This window comes from Sceloporus occidentalis, unplaced genomic scaffold (assembly GCF_023333645.1).
Source record: "Sceloporus occidentalis isolate IW3139 unplaced genomic scaffold, rSceOcc1.0.p SCAF_4, whole genome shotgun sequence".
Lineage (NCBI taxonomy): Eukaryota > Metazoa > Chordata > Lepidosauria > Squamata > Phrynosomatidae > Sceloporus > Sceloporus occidentalis.
In genome coordinates, this window is record NW_028316984.1 from 9,233,350 (window position 1) to 9,246,060 (window position 12,711).

Genomic DNA, 12,711 nt, shown 5'->3' on the forward strand with positions numbered 1-12,711 from the left:
TGATAGGAATGTTTTTACCGTAGGTTTTTATAATATAATAATAATAATATTTTTTTTATTTTTACCCCGCCCTTCCATAGGTATGATCAAAATAGAAAAAAGATACAAGTTAAAAACTATTACAATATAAAAATTAAAAACATCATTACAAGGAGTATGAACAGGAATCAATACAAATCACATGCATCAGGGCAAGAAATAAGAAAGACATTAATTACAAAAGTCTGGGGTCCAGGGGAAACAGAAAAATAAGGGGCAGAGAAAACACAATTAACTAAGGTGAGAATGCCAACCGAAATAAGTATGTTTCTAATTATTTCTTAAAAGAAACTAATGACGCAGAGGAGCGGAGCTCTACAGGGAGCTTATTCCATAAAGAGGGGGCAACGATAGAAAAAGCCCTCTGTGAGGTCCTCACCAGATGGAATTTAGGGACCTCCAACAGATTTGCTCCAGATGTTCTGAGTGTGCGGGGCGGAGTGTATGGGGAGAGGCGGTCCTCCAAGTACCCTGGGCCCAAGCCATTTAGGGCTTTATAGGTCAAAACCAACACCTTGTATTGAGCTCGGAAGCGAATAGGCAGCCAGTGAAGATCTTTTAAAATAGGTGTTAAATGGTCCGACCTGGAGCTACCAGCGACCAATCTGGCTGCCATATTCTGCACCAATTGCAGCTTCCGGGTTTGGTACAAGGGTTGCCCCATGTAGAGCGCATTACAGAAATCCAACCGAGAGGTTACCAAAGCATGTATAACAGTTTCAAGGTCCCCACGGCCCAGGTAGGGACGCAGCTGACGTATCAGCCGAAGCTGATAACAAGCACTCCTGACCGTCGCATCCACTTTTGTAACGCCCTCCATTTTTCCTGAGCATCCTCCATTTTGCGGTGCCTGGTCCTCCTTTGCAGTTATGGCCCCGGTCATTAATATGATACAAATTCCACATGGTTTAATTACAGCTATGTTATAATAGGCTGTATTTGATGATGACATACTCAACTGTATTATTCTGGCGAAATAATAATTATTTATCAATGTAGCAGATTTAATTTAAAAACCAGAATTATAACCAGGTTTACAAGGGAGACCCACCAGAGCCGACTGGAAAGGAAAACATGGTTTATTGCTGCAGCGTTCCTGGAAAGAAATACATCTAAATGACTGGGGCCCAGATTTCAAAGTGAATCAAGCTTTTATAGTACTCTGAACAAAGAAAACTACGAATCACATTTCGTTGGTTACATATGAATTTAAACATATCCCCCTCTTCACCCTTATTGGATATTCAAACATATGTCTCTATCCCTCACGGGTTATCCATGAATCAAACTGTTATCTGTATATTTAGTTTCATTATCCCCAAACTGTTCCTTGCATTATTTCTTTTACTTAGGTTTTAAATCTTGAGTTAGGAACCATTTTCAAATTGTTTTACATTCCTGAAGAGGATTTGAATGCCATCCAACCTGCCAGTCTCATCTTGTTGTGGCATTATCTTTTCTTTCATTTTAAATTGTCTCATCATATGGCTTTTGTGGTAAAAGATCTTCAAAAGGAAGTTTACTAGACAAAGTAACTGTTACATGGATTTGTAATTGGTTGACCGGCCGAACCCAAAAGGTGCTCAACAATGGCTCCTTTTCATTCTGGAGTGAAGTGACCAGTGGGGTCCCACAGGGCTCTGTCCTGTGCCCAGTGCTATTCAACATTGTTATCAATGACCTGGATGACAGAATTGGGGGCATACTCATCAAATTTGCAGATGACACCAAATTAGGAGGAGTAGCTAATACTCCAGAGGACAGGATCAAAATTCAAAATGACCTGAATAGACTAGAAAACTGGGCCAAAGCTAACAAAATGAAATTCAACACGGAAAAATGTAAGGTATTGCACTTAGGGCGGAAAAATGAAATGCACAGATATAGGATGGGGGATACCTGGCTGAAGAAAACTACGCGTGAAAGGTATCTGGGAGTCCAAGTAGACCACAAGTTGAACATGAGTCAACAGTGCATTGCGGCAGCTAAAAAGGCCAATGCAATTTTAGGCTGCATCAATAGAAGTATAGTGTCTAGATCAAGAGAAGTAATAGTGCAACTCTATTCTGCTTTGGTCAGGCCCCACCTGGAATACTGTGTCCAGTTCTGGGCACCACAATTCAAAAAGGACATTGAGAAACTGGAGCGTGTCCAGAGGAGGGCGACTAAAATGGTGGTCTGGAAACCATGTCCTATGAGGAATGACTTAGGGAGCTGGGGATGTTTAGCCTGGAGAAGAGAAGGTTAAGAGGTGATATGATAGCTCTGTTTAAATATTTGAAGGGATGTCATATTGAGGAGGGAGCAAGCTTGTTTTCTGCTGCTCCAGACAACAGGACCCATAACAACAAAATAATAATAATAATAAACAATAATAATAATAATAATAATAATAGGATTTATTTATATGCCGCCCAATCACTGGGAATCTGGGCGGTTTACAACAGAGGGGATAATAGACGGTTCCCTGCCCTCAGGTTTACAGTCTAAAAAAACACGACACAAAAGGAGAAGGGAATGATGGGGGGGATCAGGTCCAGCATTCTTCTCTCCCTCTGAGGCCTGGACCAAGGCAGATGGACCAGAGGGATGGCTCTTCTTATTCAGGCTAGCTATGATGTTGCTGGGCCAGCCTGGTCGACTCCCTCATAGGCCGGAAGATGACAGTTATGGAGGGAGGAGCCTCTTTCTTCAGTCTAGCCCTGATGGAGCTGTAGCAATGGATGCAAGCTACAGGAAAAGAGATTCCACCTTAACATTAGGAGGAACTTCCTGACAGTAAGGGCTGTCAGATAGTGGAACACACCCCTTCCTCGGAGTGTGGTGGAGTCTCCTTTTTTGGAGGTCTTTAAGCAGAGGCTGGATGGCCATCAATTGAGGATGCTTTGAATGAGAGTTCCTGCATGGCAGGAGGTTAGACTGGATGGCCCTTGTGGTCTCTTCCAACTCTATGATTCTGTGATTCTATGAGTATGAGTATTAACAGTAGCTAGCTGTTAGTGTCACTGCTGTTGCCTCTGAGAGATCCTCCGCCAGTATCACCCACCACTGCTATTGCTGCCCACTAGCTGTTTGGCATATTTAGTCTGGCTTCTCAGCAAAAGGCTATATGACATGGGAGAGCCTACCAGCGGCACTGTTACTAGCAGCATAACCTCTTGCCTCATAGGAAGACAGTCAGCATTATGACCACTTAAATCCCCACAGCATTCTGGAAATTAAGCGGATTGCCTATTGACAAACATTGGTGTCTCACGACAAATTGGAATAGCCCAGAGTTGCCATGGAGGCTGGAGTGTCCAGAGACAAACCAAAGGAAGATTTGCTTTGGGCACGGAAGTCTCTCAGGTTGTGTGGCTAGGAATGACAAGTCTGTTTTATATACCTCTATTTACTGTAATGTGTACTTAAGAAAAGTGTTTCTGTGCAAATATACATCTAGTACAACAATAAGAAATGTTGCACATTGCTACTTGTTTCACATAGATTTGAAGTCTATGATGTAAGGAAAATACTGTGAGGAGCTGAGCCTGGGCTCTTAAGGATGGGGAGAAATATAAATGGATAACTACAGTATTTATAACAAATAACTAATCGGAGTACTGCACCAGTTACTTTGCTGAATAACATTTGTTTGCATTCACAAAACTAGCCTGAATTAACCACACAGAAGCAGATATGGCCCTGAAACATGCTGTGATTTATAAGGACTGCTTCTGAGGAGACTGTACAAATAAAATTCAAATGAACATCACCATGGCAGATTGGGCACTGCTGAACTATCTGCTGCTCTCTTAAGCAGAATAAGCACTGAGTGCGCCCTTCAGAAAGAGATACCTTTCTAGCACAAGAATTGCATAGAATTTAAAGAGGGCCTCAGAGGCCATAAAAGAAAGTGAGAAAAATAGGATTGAAATCCTGAAAGAAATGAGTTTGTTTAAAGTAACAGAGAAAATGAAAAAGCAGCAAGATAGATAAATGAGAAGTACGAAAAACGGAAGATAAAGAATAAGGAAAGTATTCAGCTAACAAAAGGAGGAGAGCACTCTGAATAGTGATGTTGTCGTGGAACATGCCGAGAAATGGAGGGGAAACTAGCATTGGCAGAATGGAGTATACACAGAAGAGAACATAGGGCAGGGTTCCCACCAAAACTCATTTGGGTGAGGCAGAGAGACCACCAAGAAGTGAGGCTGTGCATGTTCTTTTATGTATAAAAAATTGCTTGCTGGCTGCTACGATATGCTATACTAATTTGAACTTTAGAAGTTTGTTAAATCGATTTTTAAAGCATTTAGGAAAATAAAAAAGGGACTCAGATCTGTGTAAGAGTATCTACTACAAAACTAATGCACTAGTTGTTTGTTTAAAAAACAGATCCCTAATTTTTATTCACTAATAATGTTTCGGCACATTACTGCATCCAGTGCCTTAAAAATGTCAGTCATTTCATGTTGACAGAGTGGACAATCGAGAAAATTGTGCATCCCCTATAAGCTTAGCATCACAACAGGTTGCAAATACTAGAAATTTCAACCCAACACTCTGAGATCCTTTCATACTGACAAAAGGTAAGTACCCAGGTCTGAGCAGCAAGAAGCCTGAAACAACTGATTTTTAGCAGCAAAGCAAGAGGGATAAATATTTGACTTATGGTTGTCTTGTTTCTTAAGTAGCTGTAGCAATGGCACTGATCTAATTCTCTCATTTACAGGGCAATAGGCATGTGTACACATGGCACTGGCACACAGAGTTCACTCTCCAAAATACTGAAATCTTATGCATTTCCTGGGAATAGTACACTGAAACCCAGGATCTCATCAAACTACATATCTGATTTGGAGGTTGACTCCTTGTTCCTCATATAGATCAATTTAAATAGATATAAGAGCATATGTGCTGTAATTGTAATGTTTATGTAGTGCACATCAGACTGCTGGTTGCATTTTAAATCTCTGAAGATACTCTATAACTGTAGAAATACATGCTGACCAAATACTTGTAAGGAATGCAAGCAGGGTCTGAATATTCTGCTTTGGTCAGATCTCACCTGGAATACTGTGTCCAGGTCAGGGCACCACAATCCAAGAGTGACACTGACAAGCTGGAGCATGTCCTGAGGAAGGTGAACAAAATGGTGAAAGGTTTGGAAGCCATGCCCTATAAGGAGTGGCTTAGGGAAGAATGTTTGGCCTGTGGAAGAGAAGGTTAAAAGGTGACATGATAGTCATGTTTAAATATTTGAAGGGATGTCATATTGAGGATGGAGCAAGCTTGTTTTCTGCTACTCCAGAGACTAGGACACAGAGCAGTGGATACAAACTACAGGAAAAGAAATTCTACCTAAACATTTGGAAGAACTTCCTGATAGTAAGAACTGTCAGACAGTGGAATATGCTGCTTCGGAGTGAGGTGATGATTTTAAAAGAGGCTGGATATCCATCTGTCAGGAGTGCTTTGATGGTGTATTCCTGCATGGCAGGGGTTGGACTGGATGGCCCTTGAGGTCTTTTCCGACCCTATGATTCTATGAACACTCATTTTGTGTGCTGGAACAGATGTGTTTTCAGTTTTTTTAATACTAGTGTGAAGTACCATGACCCAGTAAACACTCTGAAATACCTCAACCAATATCCCCCCCATCCCACCTGCAGTCCCAGAGGAAACCCATATGCTTGCACCACAAGGACAGATTGCCTACTCTGCAAGGAGGCACAGGGTGGGGATTTATTCCTTTACATTAGCTGAGGACCCATTACTGTGTTTGGTATGAACAATGTATCTGTATGCGTACCTGGCCGGCAGGACAGGACGGTGATGTCAGTGGCTTTCACAACTGCCTGCTAATTGTGGAGATTGTGCCCTCTACTAGTCCAGAAAGTGAAATGGTAGATTACTATTTGATTTGTTTTGTCATCTGGGTTGCCTTTCACTAATCTTAAATATAATCATTTGTTTAGAAGCTTTTTTTCTTTATTGCAATTCATTATAAATACAATATATTTAACATATGCATTCCATAATTATTGAAAAGACCAGAAGAAAGAAAAGATATGGGAGCTACCTTTGCCATACAAATGCTGCCAAGAACATGATTATTTGATTAAGGCATGATTACTATAAGCTTTGCCAGCAGTTGACTGGCTCCTATGTGGCACAACTATCAGTGCTAGTGCCAAGGGTCAAAATCTGCACAGGTTTGCACAACTGATGTGAAGTCAGCAACTCAGAATGGACAATAACATCATCACTATGCTGTATAGTTATTACAGATATATCATCTGTAATACAGTTTTGCATATTCTGTTATGTATCCAAGAGTGATTGTAACCAGTAACTTAAAAAAAAACTAGCTAAAGGATATTGTCACCATTATATATGTTCTCTGACCCAGGCATATACATGTGTAACTGGTTGATGTACATAAGAATTCATCTATGGCCCAGAGATAAGACATCCCATGGGAAGTTGTACTCCACATTTGTAGCAAGAAGATGTTAATTATTAACCACAGACTAAGGCTTGGAATAAAGAACAAGTTATTACAACCTCCCCCCAAAGACCAGGCAGCTTCAATGTAGACAGTATTGTTACAGAATGGCAGAGTTTATTAGAGTAGCCCAATTAAGCTTGGATCAGCACTTTTAGATCATTAAGTATGTGAGAAAAGTTATAGCTGCCAAATGAGGTAACATTTGTGGATTAGGAAAGTAGTTCAATCATTAGGGTAGTGGTTCCCAAACTTTGGTCTTCCAGGTGTTTTGGACTTCAACTCCCGGAAGCCCCAGTCAGCTTGGCCAACTGTCAAGAATTCTGGGAGCTGACGTCCAAAACACCTGGAGGACCAAAGTTTGGGAATTACTGCATTAGGGAAACATTTGCAAGTCCCAGAGATCATGTTTAAGTGGTGGTTGTGAGTTCCAGATTATTAAAAAAGGTTAGAAGACAGCAAGTACAAATTGTAGCTCTTTTGTTTGTATTGCTTAGTCAAACTTTTGTGACAAACAAGAGATTCAAGGTGTATGAAATATACAAAAATACCAGGACAACTGGGCTTTTGAGTAACAGCATTGCAGTTTATCAATATAAAAGTTGTTTCCCCTAATCTTTACAATACTTGCTTTCATTCATTCTTGAACAGTGAAGTCCTGCTATCAGCGTGAAAAACAATTTTACATGATTTTATGTATTTTAATAAGTATTTGAGAGAAAACATAATTTTGCCTTCTTAAAAAACATTCAGAAACATATTGTTAATATAATATACATGTTGAAGAAGAAAAATACACTCTAGTCCCTCCCTTCTCATATTATTAGATCTACTTATAGATCTATTTTTCAGTAGCCACATCAAAACAGAGGCTGCCAGTCAGCTCAGGAATGGTGTTTGTCTGTCCCAGAAAAAAAGCAACTGGGCTGTGTATGGAAGGGGGGAATGGATGAAAAGAAGGAGACACACACACAGAGATATTTTCATCAGGTCCACAGTGAAGGGCAACAAGGTTAAACACCTCTCTCATTGCACAGTGGTTGTAATCCTGCCACACACTGAGCTGCTTTAAAAAAAGATGGATAAGATAAAATTACACACTTTCATGCACTGTGTTCTAGTTTGGCCTTGTTTGTGTTGAGGAATGCAAACCTTAAGAAAATCAGTGAACATACCACCTCACAAACTTTATACAGGAAAATGAACTATCAAAAGACTATAATGGAAATAGCTCTGAAGAATCCTTTGATTATGTCAAGCTGTTTATTGTTGCATCAGTTGTTCTACAGAATCCTTTCCCTGAGACCAGACGCAATATGGGAATGACATTGATGAAGCAGCTCCAACTTCCCCCTAACATCAGAAATCCATAAAGAATAGAAAGAAATGAATACTGTAGAAATTAAGTTACAAGAGCTAATTGCTAATGGTTTGATTATTATTACAGCAACTCCAGTCTTACCATTGTGCCTTATTGGTAATGAAAAGTGAAGACAAAGATTTATCAACTATGTATATACAGCAGGCCCTTGGTATCTGCTGGGGTTTGGTTCCAGGACTCCCCCCCCCCCCCCACTGTGAATAACAAAATCCACTCAAGTCCCATTAAATACATTGGCATAGCAAAATGGTTTCCCTTATATAAAATGGCAAAATTGCTCTTTGAAATGTATGCTTTAAAAAAAATTGCAAGCTGTAAATGCTTGAATCCGTGGATACAAAATCTGTGATAAGGAGGGCCAATTGTATGCAAGTTGCCTGTTGAGCTATAGCAAAGCATGAATTTCATAGGATTTTCTTAGGCAAGGAATATTCAGAGGTGGTTTTGTTCGTTTCTTCCTCTGAAACAGAGGCAATGGCATCTGGTATTTGTTTGCAGTCTCTCATGCGAGTATTAATTAGTGCTGATCCTGCTTAGCTTCCAAGATCACACAGGATATGGTGCCTTTAGGGTATTTAGGCAGCTTATCTAATATATCTTCCCATATCTGAAGGTTCAATGGAAGTTGAATTCAAACATTAGTTTTTTTGGTTGTTAACCACCCTCAGGTTGATTTCAATCCTTTGCGACCCTATGGATGAGACATCTCCAAGACTCCCTGTCCTCCACTGCTCTGCTTAGTTCCTGCTAAGTCATACCTGTGACCTCCCTAATAGAGTCCTTCCTCTCTACTTCCCTCCACCTTTCCTACCATTATTGTCTTCTCGTGATGTGTCCAAGTACAACAGCCTCAGTTTTGTTATCTTTGATTCCAGGGAGATTTCTGGCTTGATATGCTCTAGGACCCATTTGTTTGTCTTTTTGGCTGTCCACGGGATCCTCAGCACTCTTCTCCAGCACCACATCTCAAATAGATTGATTTTCTTCCAATCATCTTTCTTAAATGTCTAGCTCTCACATCCATACATGGTAATAGGGAAAACAATGGCTTGTACAATTCTAACTTTTGTGTTTAGTTATATATCTTTGCATTTCAGAAACTTTTCTAGTTCTTTCATAGCCGCCCGCCCCATTCTTAACCTTCTTTTGATTTCCTGATTGCAGTCCTAATTTCATACCTGTTTAATCCCAGGTATGAGAACTGTTTTATTACTATTCCTTCACTGTCTAGGTTGAATCTGTCTAGATTCTCCGTTGTCATTATTTTTGTTTCTGTATGTTCATTAATTAAACATTAAACATTAGTTACTATAATATAAATGATATATAAATTAAACATCAGTTATATAAATTAAACATTATAAATTATAATTGAGTGACTGATACTTACCGAGAATGATCATTCTCCTGAGACTTATGTAACAGTCCACAACACTTGGGTTTATCCTTCATGCCATGTTTGCTAGGCAGGATTCTCAAAACTCCAAATTGTTATTACTGTTGATTCCAATCCCTCAGATTTGTTTCATAGTTTTGTCAATCATTCAGGACAATATTCCTACTATTATATAATTTGAGCATTATTTTCTTCAAACTACAGTCGGCCCTCGCCTTATGCGGGGATCTGTTTCGGATCCCTCTGCGTAAGGCGAATTCTGCCTATGCTCAAGCCCCATTGGAAACAATGGGGCTCGTGCATGGCGACGCGGTGGCACGGCAGGCGCAACGGGCACGCACGCCCATTCAATTGAATGGGACGCGCCGCCCCTTCTGCCCTGCGCGCGCCCCGAGGCTTGAGCGCGTAAGCTCAAGTCCGCGTAAAGCACGCCTGCTGTATCACTATTGCTCACATTAACACTACTATGATTTACTTTGAAAATTACTACTTGCAGAAATTGAAATTTTCCTATTTATTCAACACTATCCAGGATCCAGGAATGCTCCAGCAACAAACCATTCACAGGGAATTTGCAGGAGCATTCCTGGATCTTTATGGGATAAGTCCTGGATTTATTTATTTATTTATGATATTTATACCCCGTCCTTCAGCCCTAATGGCTATCATTAATTAATGATCCATTAATTAATGGATGAACGCAATGTGTCTGAAAGTTTTCAAGGTGATCATGTGATTATGTCAGGAGCATGCCTTTTACTTCTGGCTTTTCCCCATCTGATAATCTCCCTTCTGTTCAAAATGTTTGGAAGGAATTAGATTTAGATTAACAACTTCAAAGTGTCAGTATACTTTTTTTTTACATTTTCGCTGAACTATTCCTGTTACATAGAATCACAGAGTCCAACCCCCTGCAATGCAGGAACACACAATCAAAGCATCCCTGACAGATGGCCATCCAGCCTCTGTTTAAAAACCTCCAAAGAAGGAGACTCCACCACATGCTGAGGCAGTGTGTTCCACTTTCAAACAGCTCTTACTGTTAGGAGGTTCTTCTTAATGTTGAGGTGGAATCTCTTTTCCTGTAGCTTGTATCCATTGTTTGATGTCCTATTCTCTGGAGCAGCAGAAAAGAAACTTACTCCCTCCTCAATATGACACCACTTCAAATACTTATACAGGTCTGTCATATCATGTCTTAACAGTCTCTTTTCCAGGCTAAACATACCCAACTCCCTGAGTATCTCCTCACAGGGCATGGTTTACAGATCCTTCACCATTTTGGTCATCCTCCTCTGGACACACTTCAGCTTGTCAACATCCTTTTTGAATTGTCGTGCCCAGAACTGGACACAGTATTCCTGTTGAGGCCTGACCAAAGCAGAATAGAGTGGTCAACATTACCTATTTAATAATAATAATAATAATAATAATAATAATAATAATAATAATTTGTTTTATTTATATACCGCTATTCCAAAGATCATATCGGTGAACAGCAAGTAAGTTAATTAGCAAGTAAGCTAATTTGCCCCCAACAGTCTGGGTACTCATTTTAGCGACCTCGGAAGGATGCAAGCCTGAGTCAAGCTTGGGCCCTTTTGCTGGTCTTGAACTCGCAACCTTGTGGTTTTGAGTGAATGGCTGCAGTACAGGCATTTAACCACTGCGCCACCAGGGCTGTTATCTGTCAAAATTCATTAGTTAACCATTTTGCAATAACATATTTGATTCTAAATTATGCTGCTTGCTAAATGAATTAATTCCTTCTTGAACCTCTGTTCTAATTAAAACACGTAAAAATTCCAATGAAACTCCCCTAAATTTACAATATTATTAAATTGTTACCTATTTGATTGTATTATTCCAAAGGTGATGACTGTCTTGATGAATGCTTGGTAGCGATAAATGCTAAATTAGCTTGCTGCCTTGATGTTGCTGGCCATCTGTGACCCAGCCTAAGATTTGCACACCAGAAAGGCATGTTTATAACCTGCTGTCAGTCTCAGCCCCTTGTTGAACAGCACTTGAATTTGATTGGATGGCTCCATTCTTGGAGCCTTTTTCTAATGGGCTGAGTTTCCTGTTTCAAAATGGGGACCAGAAGCCTTTTCTGTGTTTTTGCTTCTTCACTTTTACCAGGATTGTTTGCTGCTGCGGAGACCAGTAATCCATGGCTCTGATTCATTCACTTTTATCAGGATTAAGTAATTTTCTCTGCTAAGAGCCCACTAACAGCTGTGTCCTCCATTTCCTGTTGTTTCCATTTCTTAAGACTTATTCTGATGCCATCCCTGCCTATTTCTTAACACTTATTTTCCAGTTAACTGAGAGGAGAGAAGGTTTAATGCCTGAATGACTGGTAAGGCAGGAAACTTAAAACTGAGGAAAGAGGGGATGAAAGTAATAATGGTTTGGAATTTTGAGAACCGTTCCTGTCAAGGTTGGCATGAGGGATAAACCCAAGTGTTGTAGACTGTTTCTTAAATCTCACAGAGAATATAAGTTATATAAATTAAACATTAGTTACTATATACATAATTAATCAGGAAAATATGTTTGTTCTGCACCTTCATATTCATTGCAATTATTCCAAGTTCAAACGTATTTTCCTTTCCCATTCGCCGGAGGATATCCTGGACAACATTCTGGCATGCATCCATAGGCGACAAGCCCTGAAAGATAAACACAAAGTCCAAAACAAGTTCTCTAACTACCCAATTCAGTTCCAAGTGGTTGAATCCAGACTTACTTGAAACATACTTAGAGTAGATCCGCTGAAAGCAATTGGATTAGTTAGTCATGCCTAATGTAAATCTTTTTCTTTTCATTGTGTCTGCTATAAGTATATGTCTAGATCCAACTACTGTATATGTCTCTAACCAAGTTCTAATTCCTCCTTGCTCAATGATGTTTAAATAAATGACTGATGTGTAAAGGCACCTGCACTTTGCCCTGTGTGTGTGAGCATTATTCTGATTATATAGCAGAGAGCAACACGATGTTCTGTTCTGCAAAAAATGCTGCCTGGACAAGATCATGGATTAATTTTATATACCAACGAAGTTTTTATGTTTCACCTGCACATGGCAAATCCTTACCTCTGAACTCTATAGTGAATTACCACTGGAGTCTAGTAATTAGGCATCTCACCTGCTCATGCACATTTATTATAATATAAGTACATGCATATATGTTAACTTGCTTTAAATCCTACTTTGTTTCACTGCTTTATGGTCCTCTGCTTGAGTTTTGTATACTCAATAAATAAGCCTTGAATATATATGTAAACAGAGACTGTACTGACTTAGGCACTGATAAGGAAGCTCTCTCTCTCATGAGAACAGGAATCTTTTTCCTTTGTCAGTCTCTGATGGCAAGGAAGAGGGGGAGCTATACCACCTC

General features: G+C 39.8%; 1 protein-coding gene across 1 annotated transcript in view; it reads right to left on the reverse strand.

Annotated features, from left to right (window-relative positions):
• Positions 1-7,106: 7,106 nt before the first annotated feature.
• LOC149313490 (uncharacterized) overlaps positions 7,107-12,711 on the reverse strand; it is a 28,954-nt gene continuing 23,349 nt past the window's right edge. The window contains exons 9-10 of the mRNA XM_089519201.1: positions 11,877-11,981; positions 7,107-7,882 (exon numbers count right to left, since the gene is read on the reverse strand). Coding sequence (XP_089375327.1) covers positions 7,793-7,882; positions 11,877-11,981 — 195 coding nt within the window. The 3' untranslated portion in view covers positions 7,107-7,792. The remainder of the gene's footprint in view (positions 7,883-11,876; positions 11,982-12,711) is intronic.